This window comes from Piliocolobus tephrosceles, chromosome 10 (assembly GCF_002776525.5).
Source record: "Piliocolobus tephrosceles isolate RC106 chromosome 10, ASM277652v3, whole genome shotgun sequence".
Lineage (NCBI taxonomy): Eukaryota > Metazoa > Chordata > Mammalia > Primates > Cercopithecidae > Piliocolobus > Piliocolobus tephrosceles.
The window spans coordinates 99,201,472-99,226,733 of NC_045443.1; the positions used below are offsets into that span (position 1 = coordinate 99,201,472).

Here is a 25,262-nt window from a genome sequence, read left to right on the forward strand (position 1 = left end):
TTCCAGTTTAACATTTATATTTTTATAACTCATACCCAATTTGCTTCCAAAAAACATTCAAGACAGTACTTTAAGATGAAATGTAAGAGAATTTTTTAAACCCAGTCTCCTTTCCCCCTGCCAATTTAGAAAAAAAAAAATTAAAAAACCATCAGTATCCATAAACACTATGTGAAAAACAAACAAAAAACTCATGGCAGTTTCTTTCTTTCTTTTTTTTTTTTTTTTATTTTAAAAAAGGTAAAAAATGGTTAATGTATTCAGTTATTAATATGGTAGGGAAATTGCTATTTGCAAAATCCAAATGTTTGAAATAATGTATCTGTACTGTCTCCATATTTAGCTAGGGCATGTACATCAAAGAAAATAGAAAGAGATCATTTTTATTTCATAGGCCAAATCTAAACCTTTTAGTTGTAGTCCAATTTTCAATAATTCAATATCCGTATCTTAGATGAAACCTGTCGTTTCTCAAAATCCCATCTTCTAATTAGACTTTAAATTTGAAAATAAGTAAAATATATTTTTAGGTTATTTCCTGATGTCCTCTACGCCCCCTAAAATTGTTTTTATTAACTAGGAAAACGAGAGGTGTTACTATAAGGGCACACATTTGATCTTCTACTACCTGCAAGTTTCCCTAAGACTTCCATTCCAGCAAGGCAAGATTTGACTTCTGGGCTTCAAGTACTCAGGCTTTAAACAGAGCTTTTTTACACTGAACTGAAAAAGCAGAATCATACCTCGACCTTCCTGGTCTCTAAGGGCCAGTGCAGCTACTAAACTAGACCATGGTTCTCCCCGGTTAGGGAGGTGAAGCAGCAGGAGGAAGAACCCGAGGTGGACGTGTGGGAGTTGCTGAAGAACGCGAAACCCAGTGAATACGAGAAGATCGCCTTCCAGTATGGAATCACCGACCTGCGCGGCATGCTTAAGCGCCTCAAGCGCATGCGCAGGGAGGAGAAGAAGAGCGCAGGTAAGCGCGCCCGGGGGACGTGGCAGCGGGGGGAGGGGCGTGGCAGCGTTCGAAAGACTTGAACCCCATCCCATGCCCCTTCCAGTCTCCCGCGGGGTTGGGAGTGGGCCTGGGTAAGCGTGCAGGGGTCACGGTTGTCTTGGCGGACAGCTCCTGAAGGTTCAAGGTAACAGGAGATTCATGGTCCACACACAACGTAAATGTAGTAGTACATTACCCCCGCTGTTACTGCGAATTTCTTAGCGGCCCCCTTTCTCCAGCCTCCACATCCCCTCTCACTGTCAAATTACTGATTTTTACTTAAGCAGAGAGGACTCTTTCACCATCCTTTTCTTCCACCCACTTGATGGCGTGTGGAGAGTTCACTTTTTTACACCCAGCATGGTTAGCAAAATGTTTTGTAAAACCAATAAGCAGCTCCGTGGGGGTCTGAAATGGGTCCAGTTTATTGTGGTCTGAAATACCTTTTTAAAGTGGAAATTTTAAAGAAAGAAAAAGGAATGCATTTTACACTGACCATTATTAGCTCTTCGAAGCTTCCTGTACTTGGTCATTATTGGTTATGGGTTTTATGACACATCAGATTAGTAATATATCAATCCTGTTATTATTATTTTGTTAATGTTCAAATAGAATTTAAAGATTTTTACCACCTCTTTTAAAAAATCTGACCTTTATTTCTGATCTTCCTGGAAACTGGTTGAGAAATGGCCCCAGAGAAATATAGAAGGGTATATTTTTTTAGTTTCTGGAGTTCAGCCGTTCCCACTATCCCAGAACTCCTGATGTTATATTTTTGAGAGGTGTGTGCGTGCTACAAGGGAGAGCCAGCTGGCATCTCTTTTCCCCAGGCTGAAATTTGTTATTGTTATCACTTAGCTCTGAATTCATCTCTTAAGGTGTGTGGTAGACAGCTTTTTTAAAAGCTAGGGTTTATTTATAACTTGTTAAAATATGGGACAGCAAGCTTACCTAAACAATAGTATAATAAGGTTGGAATGATGGAAATACAAGCATGACAACATGAAGCATTTCACATTTGTATTTTCCAAACTGCTAAATGAAAATGATTATCTTTTAAAAACCAGGAAAAAAAAACTTATTAAATTAAAAAAAGAAGTTAACTATCTTTAGGACCTTTCAAAGACAACTTTTTTTTTTTCATTGCTGTGTTCTATGTTATTTAAAATCTTTGGAAATCCTGGATTCCTACACGTATGTGCAAGGGGTGTGTTTTAAATGCCACTATTTGGGCAAGTTACCACAGTATAAAAAACTTTGGTAAGCCTACTGTTTCAATTAGTCAAAGACATTCGATTTAATACGAATCACTGAATTTATCTTATAAATTCTATTATTTAAAAAACCATCTGTGACATAGAAGAAGTGCAGAAATAAGGCCAATGACACTAATAGTAATTGTGCTGAAAGAATAAGCGTGTTCTTTTATTTTTACTTTTTTGAAACAGGATCGCATTCTGTCACCCAGGCTGGAGTGTGCAGTGGCATGATCTCAGCTCACTGCGACCTCTGCCTCCCAGATTCAAGTGACTCTCGTGCCTCAGCCTCCTGAGTAGCTGGGATTACAGGCACGCACCACCACACCCTGCTAATTTTTGTATTTTTAGAAGAGATAGGGTTTCCCCATATTGGCCAGGCTGGTTTCGATCTCCTGGCCTCAAGTGATCTGCCCGCCTCAGCCTTCCAAAGTGTTGGGATTACAGGCGTGAGCCACCGTTCCCAGCCCCAGCATGTTTTTAAAGTTCACTTTCATTTGGACGTTTTATAGTGCACATTCCCTAAAGAATTAGGCCATTTGTAAAGCTTCTTCAATGATTCTTTTCTTATGTTTCTTCCAGAAACGTGTGGATTCTCTTTTCAATTTAAACCATCTTATTGTATATAAGTCAACACAGTGTTCAAAATATAAAGGATAATTTGAAAGCTTTCTGATTTTTTTCTTCTTTGAGATTCATTTTTTCATTTGTTTTTAGGTTCTCCTACGTGTATTGACTATCTAAATTCATAGCATATGTATACATATATTAACATACTTTTGCTTCTTCTATTCTATCAGCTTTCGCAAAAATTCTTGATCCTGCATATCAGGTTGACAAAGGAGGCAGAGTGAGGTTTGTTGTGGAGCTGGCAGATCCGAAGTTGGAGGTGAAATGGTATAAAAATGGTCAAGAAATTCGACCCAGTACCAAGTAAGTGGGCTTTGCAAAAATCAGTGATAGCTCTACAATAAATTAACCAAATAGTAGTTTGACCTACTTTTCTGAGAATAAAAGGATATTTAGTTATATTTTCATAATACAAAATCATATGGAGAGAGAGTAAACATTTAAGTCATATTTTACTTATTATGGAAACATGATAGTTCTATGTAAACTAAACCTTGTTTTATGTTTAATTCTGTAAAACTAAAGTGTTTTCCAATTATGGTTTTGTGTCGCTGCAGGTTATATGTGATTATTTCAGAGTATTGCCAAATTTCTCCCAATTTTAAAAAATAAAATTGAAAAATAACTTGCAATCCATATTTGATATGCCACCTGGGAATCACATCTTATAATTAGATGACTTTTGCTTTTCCAAAATAACAACTATATTTAATAATGGGTGAATACCTTCTATTTTCAATTCAGGTACTGTTCTGAGCACTTGCAATATTGCATCTAAAAGGAACTCTTTAATGTTGAGATAAAACAAAATGTGGGTCTAAGCCTGTGTTTTGTTATTTTTTGGCCTTCTTGCAAATGGAGACAGACTAAAGACAGGCTAATCCCTGATGTCTAATGGTATCTCCAGTCTACTATAAAACTACTTTACAGAGATCCTCCTCAGCCTGAGAGATTTTCAACTCCAATATATTTTTTCAGGTTAACAGGAGCCACGTGTACATTTATAAGAGATGTTAATACTGTAAAGCTGTTACTTCTGGAGTACAATTAGGTGGTTTCCAATTCTTAATGTGGTCATGCCACAAGAGTGACTTTGTGATGATAACATTTATATCTGGTTAAAAATCTCTTGAAGATGGCCTGAATTTACCAAAAACATAATTTTAATTGGTTATCTTCATGTAGAAAATATTTTTAAATATCTTGTTCTTGAAGGCTTCAATTTGAGAAATTCCCAAAGCAGTTATTTTCTAGTCTATTTTAATCCCATAATGTGCTCCTCCATAATACAGATCACAGATAATTATATTTTACAATCTTCTTGGCTTCTAGTTTGTTTCCAAATACTCACATTCTTTCTTAGTAGATGTAACTGTATGATAGCACCAGTTCTTAAGCTCATCTAAGAGAACATCACATTCGACAGAACTGCTGCGTGTGTTTGTGATTATATCACATTATTTCTTAAATTGTATAATCATTTATTCACCCAAAGAGATCTACTATACCACTGGGATAGGCAATGAATAGATCTTATTTGTACATCAGTGAATAAGATCAAGTCTCTACCCACCTATAAAGCACATGAATTGGTCAAAGAATGTACAGAGTTAAACTCACACCCTCAGCCAACTCTATCTTCCAACAGTGGGTTAAAAAAATTAAATAGCAAATATGTGAGTATTGATTTTTATTTGAAATAAAAACCTTATGTAAAAGAAAATTATAATGGAAATTAAATATTATCTATAAATATGCTTATATATTATGCATTATAAAGATAAATTTTTTTTTTGGTTTGATGTTAAACTGTGTAAGATATGATACCCAAAGAGCAGATCAAAATTATATCCCTGCTGGGCACGATGGCTTATGTCTGTAATCCCAACACTTTGGGAGGCTGAGGCAGGAACGCTTGAACCCAGGAGTTCGAGACCAGCCTGGGCAAGATGGTGAGACTCAGTCTTACAAAAAATAAGTTAGCTGGGCCTAATGGCCCACACCTGTGGTCCCAGCCACACAGGAGGCTGAGGCAGGAGGATCACTTGAGCCCAGGATGTCGAGGCTCCAATTAGCTATGTTTGCACCACTGCACTCGTGCCTGTGCAACAGAGCAAGACCTTGTCTCAAGAAATAGATCCTTGACTTTCAAACATTACCAAATTATAAGCCAAATTTGCTGGAAATAAAGAAAAGAATAAAATCACATTCACAGACTCTGTTTATTTTCCTCCTATTCAAAACAGATACATCTTTGAACACAAAGGATGCCAGAGAATCCTGTTTATCAATAACTGTCAGATGACAGATGATTCGGAGTATTATGTGACAGCTGGTGATGAGAAATGTTCCACTGAGCTCTTTGTAAGAGGTAAAAATGAAATCTCTTATTGTGGTCACCAGGAGCTGTTGGCTCCTTCTCCCAGGGATAATGATCAAAGTGAAAGCCACTGAGGCTCCTCTACACTGGCAGCTATTATGGATCCCAATGAGTCTTCTGGTTTGTTGAAGACTAGAATAGCAGAGGGGAGAAAGGAAACCTGCTGAGTACAAATGCCTCATGATTTTGACTCAAGTCAAGCACTATTTTGCAAAAATAATTATTCTAGTTATAGCTTTGGAACCCAACAGATTTTACTGGATAATCCCTATTTCACACACTCAATTGATCACATATAGGTTTCTCTTGAATCCAGCGTCATTAATAAGTGGTTGGCACCAAGCACACTGAAAATTATCATTTACTAAGACATTGTGAAAAGAGCTGGAGGGTGTGAATGAGGCCATGTCTTCCTTATTTTCTTTATGAGGCCTTCTGATTACAGACAACTCTGAGATCTCTGTCATTTATCTGGAACTAGGATCAAAGATTTGAGTTTTATATATTCTCCTTCATCAGAAATGTCTAACACTTAGTATCTTCTTTGCTAAAAGAATAATATTTGATATATGTTTTGTTTGTTCTTGAAAGCAATAATTTATTTGACTTGGAGAGTTATGAAAAAATTGGGAGAATTTACCCAGGGTTGCCTGCTATTTATTTTGCCAAGAACAGACATTGAAAAAGAAAAAAAGAAAGAAAGAAAACTCACAACCAGGCATAGTGGCTCATGTCTGTAATACCAGTACTTTGGGAGGCCGAGGCACGTGATCACTTGAAGTCAGGAGTTCAAGACCAGCTTGGTCAATGTGATAAAATCCCGTCTCTACTAAAAATACAAAAATTAGTTGGGTGTTGTGGCGGGCACCTGTAATCCCAGCTACTCAGGAGGCTGAGGCAGGAGAATCACTTGAACTTGGGAGGTGGAGGTTGCATTGAGCCAAGATCATGCCACTGCACCCTAGCCTAGACAGCAGAGTGAGACTCTGTCTCAAAACAAGAACAAAAACAAAAACAAAAAACTCACTTACTGTTACCACCATGTCAACCATAGATGTTGCTTTTTTACTGTTGGTTTTTCATCTGTGAACAAATCAGGGTTCATGGGATAGGCTTTGGATATTTAATGATTCTGATTTCCCCTTTTTGTATACTAGAGCCTCCAATTATGGTGACCAAACAGCTGGAAGATACAACTGCTTATTGTGGGGAGAGAGTGGAATTAGAATGTGAGGTGTCTGAAGATGATGCCAATGTAAAATGGTAAATAGCCTTAATGAAGTCTGTCCATTTTTAATAGGCAAAAAAAAAAAAATTGGACCTTCATAGTTGATAGGACAGGAAGACAAATAGCTTTTAAACCTTTGAAAAGAATCTCCACCTCATTTGAGTTAGTAGAGATGATAAATAAAAGTATACTAACATGCTGGGGTTTTTCCACTCGTGAGACTGAAAACAGAACCAGAGATATATGTGAGCAAGCATGTAGGGACGTAGGTACTTACTACGAAGTGGATGATTCAAGTTGTCCCAAATCTGTTTGACCCCAAAGCCTATGGATGCTCTTAACCTTTGTAGCAGGCTTCCTCTCACTATGCCATATTGGCAACTTACATGAAAAAGCATATTTATTTTTTTTCATGTAACCCCTAGTCACTTTATTTTCATAGTACCTCAGGGAAAAAACATTTAGGCTGAGAATCACCAATTGCTTTTAGAAACAAGAGCTTATTTGTTTTGCTTAGGTGGGGAGTATTTTCTCAGGTTCTTTGGGAGTAACCTTAAAATTAAAAACTAGAAATTTTAAATCTTAAAATGAAATGTTATATTGAAAGGTACAGTAAATTACACAGCAGGATTTGTAGTTATTGGTACGGTGTAGATTGTTCATTCTAATAGAGAATCATAGTTATCTTTAAAGTGCATTAAATGATATTCTTACTAGTGTGCTTCAAGAGCCTCCAAGTGGATAATGTCCACTCTTAGCAGTTGCATCTGATTCATCTTGAGTGAGAACAGGTGGCTTGTGTTCTTTTAACACAATTTTGTAGACGGTATTTGTTACATTATGAATCTACTGATGGATACAGAGATTGATTCGTACATTTTTTAATTCAACAAATAGTTCTTGTGTGTCTCATATCTGCCAGAAATTCTTCAGGATATTGCAACAGGCATGATCGACAAGGTATTTTTCCTGAAGGATCTTTTATAAACCTTTTTACTATTTTAATTCAGGTTTAAGAATGGTGAAGAGATTATCCCTGGTCCAAAATCGAGATACCGAATTAGAGTTGAGGGTAAGAAACACATCTTGATCATAGAGGGAGCAACAAAGGCTGATTCTGCAGAATATTCAGTAATGACAACAGGAGGACAATCATCTGCTAAACTTAGTGTTGACTGTAAGTAAGACTTCTTTAGATGTCTTCTAAGTGGGCTTACTAATGATGGTTGTGTTAATTTGGTTTTAGAAAAGTTTCCCTTTGGTTTCTATTTGCAGTGATTTTAAGTATGTAAAATGGATTTCATTCTAGCTAAATGTCTATGTCAGATCAGTCAGGGTCTTTGAGGAAGGAACCACAACTCAATTTAATAGTAGAGCACCAGTATTAGGAAGGAAGTATAAAAATCACCTGCCAGAAAAGTTATAATTCCAAGACCATATAAATAGGGGATAAATACTTAGATATTATGTCATATCCTGATAATGTTAGCTAGCTATTCATCAAATAAACATTCAACACTCTGCAATTACATTTGACATGAGAAGAAAGTAATTCAAACCAAAAGGGTTCAGTTGAGAAGACTGTAAGAGCTCATTTCCTAGTAAGCTTCAGAGGCATGAGATAATTAACGTACTTCCCTCAATGCCCTCTACTCCTAGTCAGTTAGCAATGGCAGAATCTTTCCCAATTTGCCATAAAAATTAAAACAGCAAATATCTCAAGATGATGTCACAAACAGAGTAGAAATCTTACTTCCGTATTTATTGCTTAGTCCAGTTGCAGTTCATACAATCATTGAATTATTCAGGATCACTCCCAATACATTCCTTATGCTTTGTGGAACTGTGGTCATTTTAGTTTAATATCAAGAAGTCTTTCAGCCATAGACAGATCCTTATCTGATATTTGTATCCATTTAAAGCAATTACAATCAGTTCTGCTATTGTGTAACATGAGCATTTCTAAAAATAATTATGCTCTGCAAAGTCATGGAATAAAAACCATAGGGTTTGTAGGGGAAATGGGATTATGGGTACAACACTCAAGAATTTTGTTGGTTTATTAGTCCATTCTCATGCTGCTAATAAAGACATACCCATGACTGGGTAATTTATAAAGGAAAAAGGTTCAATTGACTCACAGTTCCGCATGGCTTGTGAGACCTCAGGAAACTTACAATCATAGCAGAAGGGAAAGCAAATAAGTCCTTGGCAAGGAGAAGTGCCAAGCAAAAGGGGCAAAAGTCCCTTTTAAAGCCATCAGATCTCATGAGAACTCACTCACTATCATGAGAACAGCAGCATGGGGGTAACCGCTCGCATGATTCAATTACCTCTCACTGGGTCCCTCCCATGACATGTGAGGATTATAGGAATTACAATTCAAGATGAGATTTGGGTGGGGGCACAGCCAAACCATATCAGTCAACGACATGTTTTTTTAAAATATAATAACCTAATAAAAAGTAGTAGCACAGTTTTACACATGCTAAATGGTTGATAAATATTGTAATAAATATGGCACTTAATGTTGAAAAAGACCTGAGATTTGCTTACAGAAGTAATGCTGGAAGTGTTGTGGCTTGTGAACTGTTGTGAAGCAGTAGAAAGAGGATTATTCAAAATCTGATGAGTAGTTGTGACCTCTGATGTAAATGGGTGTGGCTTATATCACATGGATGAACTGAGGTAGCTGATATACGTTTGAGGTGTGAGTCTGCGGATTTTGTGCATTCCTCGCTGGCTCATTTCAGCTGGATGCAATTTTCTGCATTCACCTGGTTTTTCTAAGGAATGAAGTTGTACATAATCAAATGTGAAATTATCCCGTAATATGTTAATTGCATTGGTACAACTTCTCACTTTGAAAACAAACATTGTAGTAGAGCTCACTATACCGTTGTGAAATGCCACCATCTTGGCCTGTCGGGAGTTTGGGCTTGCATTTGTAATGGTCCATCATTTCTACAGTGAAACCTCTGAAGATTTTGACACCTCTGACTGATCAGACTGTAAATCTTGGAAAAGAAATCTGCCTGAAGTGTGAAATCTCTGAAAACATAACTGGAAAATGGACTAAAAATGGCCTACCTGTTCAGGAGAGTGACCGTCTAAAGCTGGTTCACAAGGGAAGGTAAGTGAGCCAGGTGACCCGCAAATGAGGTTTGGTCCCTTTTCTACTTTCTCCGTTTTCTAAATTACATATTTGTTGAGGATGTTTGAAGGGTAGCCATAGGGAGATAATCTATTCCTGATTCTTTGCTTCCAACTAGCAAGAAGGTGTGATTTCTCTGTTGTACACCATGTCCTACTCATAATCCTGTATCTGTACCTCATACTATGGTACTTTGTCTATTCAAAATCCATTGACCCTTTTTCCATCTAAACATGAAGTTAGAGGCCAGGCACCATGGCTCATGCCTATAGTCCCAACACTTTGGGAGGCCGAGGCAGACGGATCACTAGAGCTCAGGAGTTCAAGAGCTCCTGGGCTACATGGCAAAACCTCGTCTCTACAAAAAACACAAAAGCTAGCCAGGCGTGGTGGCATGCACCTATAATCCCAACTACTTGGGAGGTGAGAGGATGGCTTGAGCCCAGTAGGGGGAGGTTGAAGTGAGCTGAGATCACACCACTGCATTCCAGCCTGGGAAATAGAATGAGAGACCCTGTCTCTAAAATAAATAATAAACATGAATTTAGAGGAAAAATACTGAATTGTAATTGAGGACCTGATCAAATGGATTAACTATCTCTAACCAATAAGTGTCACAATGCCTTCCCACAAATCTTTGTGTAGGGGGCATAATATCCTAGAATCTGGCAAAGATCTAAGGCAAGAGTTTAACTTTGAATTCATGGGCTTTTAGGATATCATAAATGAACTTTAGGAAGCCCCGTAATTCCTGTGAAATTGTGAGAAAATTCTGTGTGTACAAAAATACATACTTTTTACACAGAAAGGATTCATAGTGTCCATTAGAGATTCACTGGTTTGTGACCCCAATAAAGTTAAGAGCTGTTGTTCTTAGGGTTTGCGATATAAAGTCAAAATCAATATTATTCTTGGCAATCTCTTGAATCTTAAAGTATAGCACTATTGATATGTTCTATTTTAGCCTTTTTAAAGCTATGAGATTAAAAAAAAGAATAATAGACTCTGCATATACAATAAGCAGATTGTATTTGTGGAGATAATTCCTTATTGTCCAAAATAAACATTTAATTTGAATCAATAAGTAGGATAATTAAGGCTTCTCATTCATTCTCTCTCTCTCTCTCTCCCCTCTCTCTCTCTCTCTCTCTCTTTCTTCCTCTCTCTCCTGCACTACAGAAGTTAATCAGATAAAGGCCAAGTGTCTTTTCAGTTTGGGTCTTATATAAACTAGATCTTTGCAGTCTTAGAAATACATTTTCCTTGTTTCCTTAGGATACACAAGTTAGTGATAGCCAATGCCCTCACTGAAGATGAAGGTGATTATGTATTTGCACCTGATGCCTACAATGTTACTCTGCCTGCCAAAGTTCATGTTATTGGTGAGTAGATAAAATAAGTCATTGCATAGTTGTGTTCTTTTTTGTTTGCTTTTGCTTACCATGGAATTATAATATATTCAAAACTAAGTGACCTTTAAGGAAAAATACATCAATTGATACTAATCACCAATCAGAAAGATTGGTGACTTATACCAACACCTTACAATAAAATGGTTTTGCAAGGTGCCAGGCACCAACTATCTTGACTTCTCTTATATTCTTTTTGATCAGATAAAATATTGGTTACTACCATCATACAGCCAAACATTAGTGCAGATATTCACACAGAAATGACTGTCTGATAACAAAGACTATGTTTAATATTCTAGATCCTCCTAAGATCATCCTGGATGGTCTTGATGCTGACAATACAGTGACAGTGATTGCAGGAAACAAGCTTCGTCTTGAGATCCCCATCAGTGGAGAACCACCTCCTAAAGCCATCTGGAGCCGGGCAGATAAGGTTTGTTTTTTGCTTGCACACAGTCACATGCACACACACATATGCATACACACTGCCTACTCCACCCCTTGCCCTCCATTAGTCAGATGAAGGGAGAAAACGAATAAATGTACAGCAGTACAGTACAGTTGTAATTCCTTTGAAAAAGAGAGATGACTGATTTTCAGGCAAATCTGATCATCATTCATTTACTCCTCATATTTCTGACTATTACGTAGCAAAGCACGTTTTGATGCACAGTGAATAAAGCCTCATTTTTATTCTAATGGAAATCGGGGAGATGAAAAAGGAAATGAATTGTTAAATAAATGAACAAAGTCACTTTGGATAGTAATAAGTACAAGAAGATAATAAAAGAGAATGATACAATTACAAATGACTGCATGGTCAATGGCAGCCTCTGTGAAGAACAAGGAACCCTTTATGCGAAGATCAAAGAGAAGAGATTTCCATATGGAGGCAATTATAAGTGCAAAGGCCAAGGGGAGAGAATGAGCCTGATGTGTTGGAGGAACAGAAGGAAAGCCAGCATGTCTGGGGCAAAGTGAATGATGGGGAGAAAGACAAATGAGGGTGAAATGGTAGAGTAGTGCCAGCTCATGTGTGACTCTGTGGCTTTCTACAAAAATAAAAGCAAAAAAAAAAAAAAAAAAAAAAAAACAGTTACATTTAAAAAGAAGACATGAGGCTGGGTGCAGTGGCTCACGCCTGCAATCCCAGCACTTTGGGAGGCTGAGGCAGGCAGACCACCTGAGGCCAGGAGTTCCAGATCAGCCTGAGCCTACATGGAGAAACCCCATCTCTACTAAAAATACAAAAAAATTAACCAAATATGGTGGTGCATGCCTGTAATTCCAGCTACTCGGGAGACTGAGGCACAGGAATCGCTTGAACCCAGGAGGCAGAGGTTACAGTGAGCCGAGATTGCGCCACTGCACTCCAGCTGGGTGACAGAGCAAGACTCTATCTCAAAAAAAAATTTTTTAGTGTTAAAAATAAAATAAAATGATAAAAAGCAGAGTGAGACTTCTACTTTCAACCATAATTGAATAACAGGAACCAGATTTACCTACTCACTTGAAATAACCACCAAAATAGACAAAATGTATGAACAATGGGTTTCAAGACATTGGACATCAGATGATGAAAGACAGTGACTATGAAATATGATAAACAAATGAAGTGAGCCCTGTAATTGCCTCAAGCTTATTGCCATAAAAGAGTATCCAGGCAGTGGCACAAGAAAGAAAAAGCTGGGCAGAACCCAGTGGACTCCCTAAGTTTAGGACTCCCATTCACAAGGAGACCAAGGCAGCTAGAGTTCATAGGATACATACTATGCATACTGGAGGACAGAGCTACACAGAGAGTCCCCCTGAAGCTCGGCAGAGGATCATGCTCAAGTATTCAGCAAAGATCAGTGCATATTTATGAGGAAACTACCCAAGATTCAAGAAAGGAACATCTGAAAGGATTAAAGAGAAGTGGACTGGCACTCACACAAGGCCAATAGTAGTGCCTGTTCCCCCTAGCTAGACGTGAAAACCTCATCATTCACAGTGCATTGAGTCGAGTACTCGGGAAAGCCTTGCCTTGGTTGCAGGAATAATTAACCCTAGACTGAGTGCTGTCATGGACCCACCTAATAAGTCATAAAAACAAGCCTAAAAGATTCAATCAATTTCCAAATAATTTAATTGCATTTCAAAACAAAGCTCAAGATTTATATAGGAATACAAAAATATCAAGCACCCAACATGGCAAAATTAGCAATATTCTGCCATCCAGTCAAACATTATGGTAGAGAAATAAGCAGGAAAACACAGCTCAAAATGAGGAGGAAAGTCAGTTACAGCCAACTCAGATCTCATATGTAAATTAGATTTAGCAGTCAAGCATATGAAAATAGTTGTTTTAACTGTATTCCATATGTTCATAAAGTTAGGTGGAGAAATGTTAAGCTCTTCATTTGAATTAAATACAGAAAATTAAGTGAAAAAAGTGAAATGAAATGGAAAATATAAAAAGATCCAAATCAAATCACCTACAGATGAAAACAATAAAATGTCTCAGATAAAAAAATATGTAGATGGAGTTAATGGCTAATTAGACATTGCAGGTGAATTTGGAGACATAGCAATAGAAATGATCCAAAATGAAACACAAGAGAAAAAGTCCAAAATAATTTAAAGAATCAGTTAGACTTCCAATTTTCATTCTGGCATGTAATCAACTTAGAAGTTGCCACTCTAGCCTAACAACAAGTAAAAAGCTGGACAATCTGAAAAATTAGCAACTCCTCTTAGATATGTCAGAGAAGTGAGGATACAGGGCGAACTGCTGACATGTGAGAGTGGAGTGACACACTGAAAGTGTTCGGAGTGGAAACCCACCAACCTAGAATTCTGTACCCTCTGAAATTCTCTCTCAAAAGTGAAGGAGAAATAGACTTTCTCAGACAAACAAAAAGAGAATTTGTTGCCAATGGATCTGCCTTGCGAAAAATGTTAAAAGATGTTCTTCAGAAAAAAGGAAAATGATATCGGTCAGAAACTCAGATCTACATAAAGAAAGAGTATAAAATAATGAATAAGTGAAAGTAAAATAAACTTTATTTTTCATTTTTCATACTCTCAGTTGATCTAACCAATAACATTTTGTTCAAAATGATAAAAGCAACAATGTATTCCATTAGGTATACTTATATAGTTATATTTATGTATTTTTATATATAAGTGAAATGAATGACAGCGATAATACAAAAAATGGGAGAGAAGTATTAGGGACATTTCATTGTTTTAAAGTACGTGCACTACTTGTGAACCACTGTAGTGTTGTTTGAAAGTGGAGTTGAGTTAATTGTAAATATATATTGTAAACTAGGGAAACCACTTTAAAAAGTTGAAAAAAGAGGAAGTAAAATTAATATGCTAATAAAGGAGAGAAAATGAAATCACATAAATGCTTAATTAAAACCACAAAAGGCAGAAAAAAATGTAGAAGACAATAATAGGAACAAAGAAGAAGGGCAACCAATAGAAAATAATAATAAATATGACAGATATTGATTCAGCTATACCAATATTTACTTTAAATGTCAATGGTCCAATATACAAATTAAAAGCCCAAGATTGTCAGTATAGCAAAAACATGACCTGAAGATATGCTGACTATAAGAAACCCACTTTAAATATAAAGTTGCATCCCTGAAAGTATAGGGATGGAGAGAGACATACTGTGCTAAGACTAAACAAAAGAAAGTATGAGTAACCATATTAACTTCAGACAAAGCAAACTACAAAGCAAAGAAATTTATCTGGAATAAAAAGGAGCATTACATAAAGATAAATGGGTCAATACTCCAAGAAGGCCTAATAATCCTTAACATGTATGCACCTAACAACAGAGCCTCAAAATATATGAGACAAAAAATGATAGAACAGCAATGAAAAGTAGATGCTTTCATTATTATAGTTGGAGACTTTGACATCCCTGTATCAGAAATGGGCAGATTCAGCAGACAGAAAATCAGTAAGGATGTAGCTGAATTCAACAGCACTATCAATCGTGTATAACTAACATCTATAGATTACTTCATCCAACAGCAGCAGATCACCCATTCTTTTCAAGAATACATAGCATATTCACCAAAATAGAACACACTCTAGGCCATAAAAACACCTTAACAAATTTTTTAAAATAGAAGTCATGCAATATCTGCTGTCAGGGACAATTTAATTAAACTAAAAATAAATAAATTACAGAAGTGAAACCAAAAATCAATAAACAGAAAAATAGCTGAAAATCCCTCAAATTCCTGAAGATTAAACAACACACATCAAAGAAGAAATCTTAAAAGAAAATTTAAAATATATTGAATTAAGTGAAAATGAAAATACAACATATCAAAATGTTTAGGTTGCAGCAAAAGCAGTGCTTAAAGGGAAATTAATAGCAATGATTGCATATATTTAAAAATAAGAAAGACTTAAAACCAGTAATCAAAGTTTCCATGTTAGAAAACAAGAGAAGGCCGGGCGCGATGGCTCAAGCCTGTAATCCCAGCACTTTGGGAGGCCGAGACGGGCGGATCACGAGGTCAGGAGATCGAGACCATCCTGGCTAACACGGTGAAACCCCGTCTCTACTAAAAAAATACAAAAACTAGCCGGGCGAGGTAGCGGGCGCCTGTAGTCCCAGCTACTCCGGGAGGCTGAGGCAGGAGAATAGCGTGAACCCAGGAGGCGGAGTTTGCAGTGAGCTGAGATCCGGCCACTGCACTCCAGCCTGGGGGACAGAGCAAGACTCCGTCTCAAAAAAAAAAAAAAAAAGAAAACAAGAGAAAGAAGAGTAAATTAAATTCAAAGTAAGCAGATAAAAGACATGATACAAATTAGTGCAGAAATAAATGAAACTGAAAACTGGAAATTAATAGAGAAAATTAACAAAAGCTGGTTCTTTGCAAATATCAGTAAAACGTATAACCCCCTAGCCAGGCTAAGTAGGAAAAGAAGAGTCAAGGCTAATTAACAGAAATGAAAGAGGGACATTACTATAAATCCTATGAACATTAAAAAGATAGTTAAGGAATATTATGAACAACTCTGTGCCATAAATTTCGCAACCTAGTTGAAATGGACCAACTCCTTGAAAGTACAATTTCTAAAACTCCCACAAGAAGAAATAGGCAATCAGAAAAGGATTATCTCTATTAAACAAATTGAATCAATTATTAATAACTTACAGAACAGAAAGCAACAGGCCCCAGTGGGTTTGTTAGTAAATTCTACCGAACATTTAAAAAAGAAATTGTGCCTTAATCTCTTTCAGAATATTTCCTAATTCAATCTATGAGGTCAGCTTTATCCTAATACCAAAACCAGAACATTTTAGACCAATATCTCTCATAAATGTAGATGCAAAAATCCTAATAAAACATTAGCAAATCAAACCCAACAATGTATAAAAAGAATTATACACCAAGACCAAGTGGAACTTAGTCTGTGTATGCAATGCTGGCTAAAAATTTGAAAATCAGTTAATGTAATCCACCACATCAACAGGCTAAAGGAGAAAAATAACATGATTATGTCAATAGACACAGAGAGAATCTTTGACAAAATGCATGAAGAAAACTCTTGGCAAAATAAAAATAGAGGGAAAGTTCTTCAATTTGAGTTTTAAAAATCTACTGAATAAAACAACAACAACAACAACAACAAAAAACCCAACAGCCAAAGTTATACTTAACAGTGAGAAACTTGACGCTTTCCTACCAAGATCAGAAATAAGGCAAGAGGGTCCTCCTCTCACCACTGCTTTTTAACATCGTACTGGAAGGCTTAGATAATGCAATAAAAGAAAAAAAAAAAAGGTATACAAATTGAGAAGGAAGAAATAAAATGGTCTTTGTTCACAGATGACATGGTTGTCTGTGTAGAAAATCTAAAAGAATTGATACAAAAACTCCCGAAACTAATAATTTATAGCAAAGTTGCAGGATAATACAACGTTCCCATACAAAAACCAACTCTTTTCCTTTATACCAGCAATAAACAAGTGTAATATAAATTTAAAAACATATTACCATTTATATTCAAACCCCCCAAAATGAAATAATTAGATATAAATCCAATCGGTACAAAATCTATATGAGGAAAACTGTAAAACTCTGATGAAAGAAATCAAAGAAAAAATAAATAAATGAAGAGATACTCCATATTCATGGATAGGAAGATGCAATATTGTCAAGATGTCCCAACTTAGTCTAGAGATTCAATGCAATTCCAATCAAAATCCAAGCATGTTATTCTGTGGATATGAACAAACTGATTCTGAATTTTATATGCAGAGACTAAACTCCCAGAATAGCCAACTCAATATTGAAGAATAAGAACAAACTCAGAAGACTGATAATACCCAATTTAATGACTTACTATAAAGCTTCCATAATCAAGACAGCGTGGTATTGACAAAAGAACATAAAAATTGATCAGTGGAACAGAATAGGAAGTCCAGAAATAGACCCACATAAATATAGTTAACTGGTCTTTGACAAAGGAGCAAAGGCAATACAATGAAGCAAAGGTAGTCTTTCAACAAATAAGGCTGGAACAACTGACAATGAATGCAAACACAGTCTTTATACCCTTCAGAAGAATTAACTCAAAGTGGATCATATACCTAAATGTAAAATGTAAAACTATAAAACTCCTGGAACATAACATAGGTGAAAACCTAGATGACCTTGATTATGGTGATGATCCTTTAGATACAACACTAAAGGCACAATTAGTGGAAAATACATTTGATAAGCTGGACTTCATTAAAATTAAAAACATCTGCTCTGCAAAAGACAATGTCAAGAGAATGAGAAGAGAAGCCATAGACTCGGAGAAGATAGCTACAGAAGACACATCTGATAAAGAATCGTTATTAAAAAAAAATACAAAGAACTCTTAAAACTCAACAATAAGAAAATGAACAACCTGATTGAAAAATGGGCAAAGAGCTGAAAAAACACCTCTCGCCAAAGAACATACATAGATGACAAGTAAGCATATGAAAAGATGTTCAATGTCTCATGTTATTAGGGTATTACAAATTAAAACAACAATGTCATTCACGCATTAGAATGGCCAAAATTCAAAACACTGACAACATAAAATGCTTGGAAGGATGTGGAGCAACAGGAACTCTCATTCATTGCTGATGGGAATGCAAAATGGCACAGTTATTTTGGGAGACAGTTTGACAGTTTATTACAAAACTAAACACACTCTTACCATACAATTCAGCAATTGTGCTCCTTGATATTTACTCAGATGAGTTGAAAACTTATGCACCCACAAAACCCTGCACACAAGTGTTTACAGCAGCTTTTTTCATAATTGCCAAAACCTAGAAGCAGCCAAGATATCCTTCAGTAGGTGAATGAATTCATGAACTACAGTACATCCTGACAATGGAATATTATTCAGCACTAAAAAGCAATAAGCTACTAAGCCAAGAAAGACATGAAGGAGCCTTAAACAGATATTACTAAGTGAAAGAAGCCTGTCAGAAAAGGTTACATACTGCCTAATTCCAGCTATAGAACATTCTGGAGAAAGCAAAATTATGGAGGTGGTAAAAAGATGAGTGGTTGCCAGGGCCTGGGAGGAAGACAGGGATGAACAGGGTGAAGCACAGAGAATTTTTAGGGCAGTGAAACTATTCTGTATGGTACTATAATTGTGCATACATGTCATACTTTGTCAAAACCCATAGAATGTGCAATGCCAAAAGTGAACTCTAATGGAAACTGTGAAATTTGGGTGATGATAATGTGTCAACATGGATTCATCAATTGTAACAAATGTACCACCATGGTGCAGGATGTTAATAGTCAGAGAGGTTGTGCATGTGTGGGGACATGTGATAGATGGAAACTCTCTATACTTTCCACTCAATTTTGTTGTGATTCTAAAATTGCTCTAAAAACTTAAGTTTATTAATGAAAACAAAAGAAAATTGGAGAAGGAGTATTTCCTCCTCTTCCATTTTCTGGAAACAAAAAAAGAGTATTGTTGAGCTATGGAGAACTTTAAGGGGTCAAATGTATGTCCCCAAAGACAGGACAGAACTGGAGTTCCCCAAGGAGAAGGAAAAAAAAATATTTAATTAACGATGGCCACAAAGTTTCCAAATTTGGTGAAAGCTATGAACTTACAGATGCAAGAAGCTCAATAAACCCTAAGCACAAGAAGCATTAAGAAAACTACACCAAGATCCATCACAATCAAACTGCTTAAAACCAGTGATGAAGAAAAATATTAAAAGCAGATAGAGAAAAATGTCATATTAAGTAAAGAGAAACAAAGGCAAGGATGGCAGCATATTTCTCTGGAAGCATGGCCAGTGAGAAAACAGGAGCAACATCTTTAAAGAACTGAAAAAAAAAAAAAAACAACTCTCAACCTAGGATTCTATACTCAGTAGAAATAAATTTAAGAAATGAAGGCAAAGTAAAATTATTTTCACATATACAAGAATTGAGAGAATTCATCACCAGCTGAACTGCACTACAAGAAATGTTAGAGGGAATCCTTAAAGTTAGAACGGAAGTGATACCAGCTGGAAATATTTTCACAAAAGAACAAAGAGCACCAGAAATAGTAACTACATGGATAAACGTGGAAGATTTTTTCTTAATATTTAAATATTTTAAAAAGAAAATTGTTTAAACAAAAATTATGACAATGCATTATAGGGTTTATAACATAAGTGTACATGAAATTTATAACAACAAATATACAAGTTCAGTAGGGAAGAAATAGAAGTAAGAATTAGTAAAGGTAAAAAGGGAACTGTACTACTATAGATTTCTTCTACAGATACATCTTGGCTTATGATGGAGTTGCACCAGATAAACCCATATTAAGTTGAAAATATCATAAGTTGAAAAAGCAGCTGGGCGCAGTGGCTCACTTCTGTAATCCCAACACCTTGGGAGGCAGAAGTGGGCAGATCACCTGAGGCCAGGAGTTCAAGACCAGCCTGACCAACATGGTGAAACCCCGTCTCTACCAAAAATACAAAAAATTAGCCAGCTGTGGTGGTGCATACCTGTAGTCCCAGCTACTTGGGAGGCTGAAGCGGGAGAATTCTTGAACCCTGGAGGCAGAGGTTGCAGTGAGCCACTACAGCCTGAGTGACAGAGCAAGGCCTTGTCTCAAAAAGAAAAAAAGGCATTTAATACACCTAACCTACTGAACATCATAGCTTAGCCTAGCCCACCTAAACATGCTCAGAACACTTACATTAGCCTACGGATGGACAAATCATCTAGCAACACAGTACACTATGGAGATCAGTTGTTCACCGTCATGGCTATATGGCTAACTGGGAGCTGAGGCTCGCTGCTGCCACCCACTATCACGAGAGAGTATCATACTGCATATTGCTAGCCTGGGAAAGGAACAATATTCAGAATTCGAAGTATGATTTCTGCTGAATGCATATTGCTTTCATACCATCATAAAGTTGAAAAATTGTGTGTTAAAACCATTGTAAGTCAGGGACTGTTTGTAATGTACATGAAGTGTCATATCACTTGAAGGTAGACTGTGGAAAGTTAGAGGTTTGCTATAAACCCTAAAGAAGCCACTAAAATAATAAAACAAAGAGTTACGGCTAATAAATCAACAAAGGAAATAAAATGGAATCATAAAAATATTTAACCCAAAAGAAGGCAGAAAAAGAGGCACAAAGAACAGATGGGACAAGCTGAAAATAAATGGCAAGAAGATTGAATTGCAAGGAGAAATCGAGGAATTTAAGATTTCAATACTCTTCTCTCAATAGTTAATAGAACAAGAAGACAGAAAATCAGTAAGGTTTAGAAGACTTGAACAATACCAGCAGCCATTTTGAACTGATTGTCATTTAAAGAACTCTCCACTGCACAAACCAAAATGAGTATTATTTTAAACCGCACATGGAACATTTAGCAAGATAGACCATATTCTGGACCATAAATAATTCTCAATAAATATTAAAGGATTCAAGTCATGCAAGGTATGTTTTCTGACTTCAATGGAATTAATTAGAAATCAATAATAGATATCTGGAAAAATTCCCAAATATTTGGAACCTAAACAACACATGTCTAAATACTTCATGGATCAAAGACACCATATGGTAAATTAGAAAATATTTATGACAGGGTGCGGTGGCTCACACCTGTAGTTCCAGCACTTTGGGAGGCCAAGGCAGGCAGATCACTTGAGGTCAGGAGTTTAAGACCAGCGTGGCCAACATGGTGAAACCCTGTCTCTACTAAAAATACAAAAAAATTAGCTGGGCATTGTGGCATGTGCCTGTAATGCCAGCTACTCAGGAGGCTGAAGCAGGAGAATTGCTTGAACCCAGGAGGCAGAGTTTGCAGTGAGCCAAGATCATATCACTGCACTCTAGCCTGAGCAATAGAGCAAGACTCCATCTCAAAAACAAAAAAGAAAATATTTATGAACACATCACATATTAGACTTGCAGAATACTACTAAATCAGTACTGAATTTCCCTATAACAATTAAAGAAAGGAAATTTGTAATTAAAAACATTTCACAAAAAAAATTTCAGGTCTAGATGACTTCACTAGACAGTTCTAACAAACATTTAGCAAGAAACAATACCAAATTCTACAAAAACTCTTCCCCAAAATTGAAGAAGAGAGAATAAGAATATTTACCAACTCATTCTTTAAGGCCAGTATTACCCTTATAGTAAAATCAGACAAAGACATTCCAGTAAGAGGAAACTACAAACCATTATCATTCATGAACATGGATTTTAAAGTTCTAAACAAAATTTAGCAAATCAAATCCAACAATATATAAAAATAATAATATGTAATATATCATGACAAAGTAGGGTTTATCTCAGGAATCCAAAAGTTGGTTTAATATTTGAAAATCAATATAAGTCATGATATGAACAAGTAGAAAAAAATACAGCCCTCTCAGTAGACACAGCAAAAACATTTGGCAAAATCCAGGATCCATTCCTAATATAAATCTCTCAACAAACCAGGAAGTAAAAAGACCCTCCTTAACATGATAAAAGACACCCACAAAAATTTTACAACTGTTATCCTACTTAACAATGCAAAAGTGAATACTTTTCCTCTAAAATCAGAAAGAAGAGAGATATGCCCACTCTCACTACTTCTATTCACCATCATACTTGAGCTTCTAGCCAGAGCAACCAGACAAGAAAAAGAAATAAAAGACATCCATATTAGAAAGGAAGAAGTAAAACTGTCTTTATTTGCAGATGACATGGTTACCAATGTAAAAAATTCAATGTAATCAACAACAATAAAAAAACTACCAGAACAAGTGTTCATAATAGCATTATTTGTAATATCCAAAAGCTGAAAACAACTCAAATGTCCATCAACAGGTGAATCAATAAACAAATTTTAATATATTCATACAATGGACTACTTTTTATTCATACAATAAATAGTCATACAATAAAAAGAAATACTGATATATACAAAAACATAGATGAATCTTAAAATAATTATGCTAAGTGAAAGAAAGTATACTAAAAAAGTATTTTAATCAGTTTTTTTTTTAAAAAAAAACACTTTAAAAATGACAATTTCAAGTTCTGACAAGGATATGGAACAATGAAATGTACAGACATCACTTTTCCAGATTGAATGTACCAGTAAAATGGTACATCCTCTTTGGCAAATCGTTTGGTGGTTTTTTATAAAGTAAATGTATTCTTACTATACAATTCTATGATGCTATGTCTAGTCATTCACCCAAGAAAAATGAAGACATGTCCACACAAAAACCTGTATATGAATGTTTTTAGCAGCTTTGTTCATTATTCTCAAAACCCAGAAAAAACCCAAAAGTCCAATTGTACAAATACACACTTGGTACATACATGAACTAACTACACATGGAATATACAATGGAATACTACTCAGCAATAAAAAGGAATGTACTAGTTAGTTATACATGCAGCAGCAAGGAAGTATCTAAAAAGTATCATGCTAAGAAAAAAGCCAGAGGCAAAAGGCTACATACTATTGGATTCCAGTTGTATGGCATTTGGGAAAAAGGAAAACGAAGGACAGATATTAGACCAGTGGTTCCAGTGGTTCCAGGGTGTAGGGTGTAGTTTAATTGCCAAGGAGCTTGGAGCCACGTTGAAGGTGATGGAAATGGTTTATATCTTGACTGTGGTGATAACACAAATTTGTCAAAATTCATAGAACTATATTTCTAAAAAGTGTGAATTTTGCTCTATGTAAATTATAGTGTACAAGCAAACCAACAAAACAAAATATAGAAAACTGAAGATGATAGTGTAACATGACCCTATATAAACTTTTTTTCTCACATTAAAAAGAAAGGAGATGGATTAGCTTTGGGAGTGAGAAGAATAAAAAATAAAAACAAATGAGAACATCTATTATAATCTTACATTAGAATTTGGCTGATATGAGGGAATTTTGTTCTATTACAAAATAGAAGAATTAGAGAATTATTTCAGATATTCTTGCTGTGATCACAATCTTATGTTGTTGAAGACTTATGAGTCCTAATACAGACACAAAAGAGTAGAGAGTTTACCTAGTAGTTAGTGGCAAATAACCAGATTCTAAATTACTTTGACCTTCTCTCTTTTTCCTCTTTGTATATTGGCTGTTTATTGTCTTATAGAAGATACAACCTGGGAATCAGAAAAATGTAATCCTTTTTAAATTTCAGGTTTAAGAAAGAAGAAAAAAAAGTGAAAAATAGAAGAGGAAGAAAATAAAAGAAAGAAAATATAATAGGAGGTTCAACCTCACTCTGTCTTTACTTTGGGAATTAGATGTTTATTCTTTTTTATTTTTGCTAGAAGAAGAAAGTGGAAAATTGGCCTTGCAGCCTTCTTCAATCCTTCTCAGTATTTAAAAATTGTCCAAACATCTAAGAAAGTGAACAAATCATTATTTAGTTGCTGATAGGAGTTTGAGGGTTTCTAATTTCATAGACAGGGCCTCTTCTCCTAGAATGACATTTCTGCGCTTGTATTTTTAGCCCTCCAATTTTCTCTTGGGAAAGTTGGTGGCTAGTGGGCTTTGGGATCAAATCCCAATTCTGCTACTTTCTACCTGTGTGACCTTGAGCAAGATAAGTCTCAGTTTCTTTATGTGTAAGATGGTATAATAATACCTTGTCGTTAGAGTTGGGGAAGAATTAAACTAAGAAAATATATAATAGGCATGAACAGTATATAGTTACACTATATAGTCTGCCAAATACACTATATAATCTATACACTCTACACTGTATAGTCTGCTGAATTCCTCAATTTATAAGACACTCTGAAGTAGCCCTTTTTTATGTGTAAATCATGCCACATTTTGATTCTCTCCTTCTTAGGCTATTATGGAAGGCAGTGGCCGGATAAGGGCAGAATCTTACCCTGATAGCAGCACTCTGGTCATTGATGTAGCTGAAAGAGATGACTCTGGTGTTTACCACATCAATCTGAAAAACGAAGCTGGAGAGGCACATGCAGCCATCAAGATTAAAGTTGTGGGTAAGTCCTCCAGGTAAACACACTTCTAGAATCAAGCTGACATGTCAAGATTCAGAGTAGACTTTCCTTCTTTGTCCTTCCCTTCCATTTCCTTCCTTTGTCTTTCCTTTGTCTTCCTTTTTTTTCTTGCCTAGAGGACTTATCAATGGAGGAAGAATAGCTAAGGTCAGCCATTTGGGGTTGCTGGTCATTAGCTCTCCAGTCATACTCCCTTTTGGTGCCCTTTAAACATCACTGAAACACAATTGCTAAATAACTTCCCACATCACAATCATTACAGAGGGATAAGATCTGCCTTGGTCCTTAGACAACTATCTAAGTGCATTTTTCCTAAGCCCAAAACTGAGTAAAATGAGTCTAGCAGATTACTACTGTTCCAAGGTCTGATGCTCTCCTCTTCTCACTTTAGTTTCTCCTTAAATGACATATTTCAAATTGACCAAAAACTAAGGTCATTTTTATCAGACACTAAACTATACTTACAAGATATTGTGACTTGCCATTTCTGACTTGGATTTCTACCAGCCAACATCTTGAGTCTTGTAAAACTCCTTGATTCAGTTCTGCTGGAAGTTCACTTTGTAGTTAAAAACAACAACTACAACAACCACAACAACCATATTCAACATTTAGACAATAATTTCTTGGTTAACATTTTTCAAGGTAAGGAATGAGAG

General features: G+C 36.0%; 1 protein-coding gene across 11 annotated transcripts in view; it reads left to right on the forward strand.

Annotated features, from left to right (window-relative positions):
• Positions 1-25,262, forward strand: part of MYBPC1 (myosin binding protein C1) — a 98,885-nt gene that overhangs the window by 47,527 nt on the left and 26,096 nt on the right. For all 11 annotated transcript variants that reach the window (XM_023186566.1, XM_023186411.1, XM_023186691.1 and 8 more), the window contains 9 exons: positions 810-976; positions 3,054-3,186; positions 5,130-5,254; positions 6,421-6,526; positions 7,502-7,668; positions 9,462-9,624; positions 10,921-11,027; positions 11,357-11,490; positions 24,426-24,585. In XM_023186566.1, the coding sequence (XP_023042334.1) occupies positions 810-976; positions 3,054-3,186; positions 5,130-5,254; positions 6,421-6,526; positions 7,502-7,668; positions 9,462-9,624; positions 10,921-11,027; positions 11,357-11,490; positions 24,426-24,585 (1,262 nt within the window). The remainder of the gene's footprint in view (positions 1-809; positions 977-3,053; positions 3,187-5,129; positions 5,255-6,420; positions 6,527-7,501; positions 7,669-9,461; positions 9,625-10,920; positions 11,028-11,356; positions 11,491-24,425; positions 24,586-25,262) is intronic.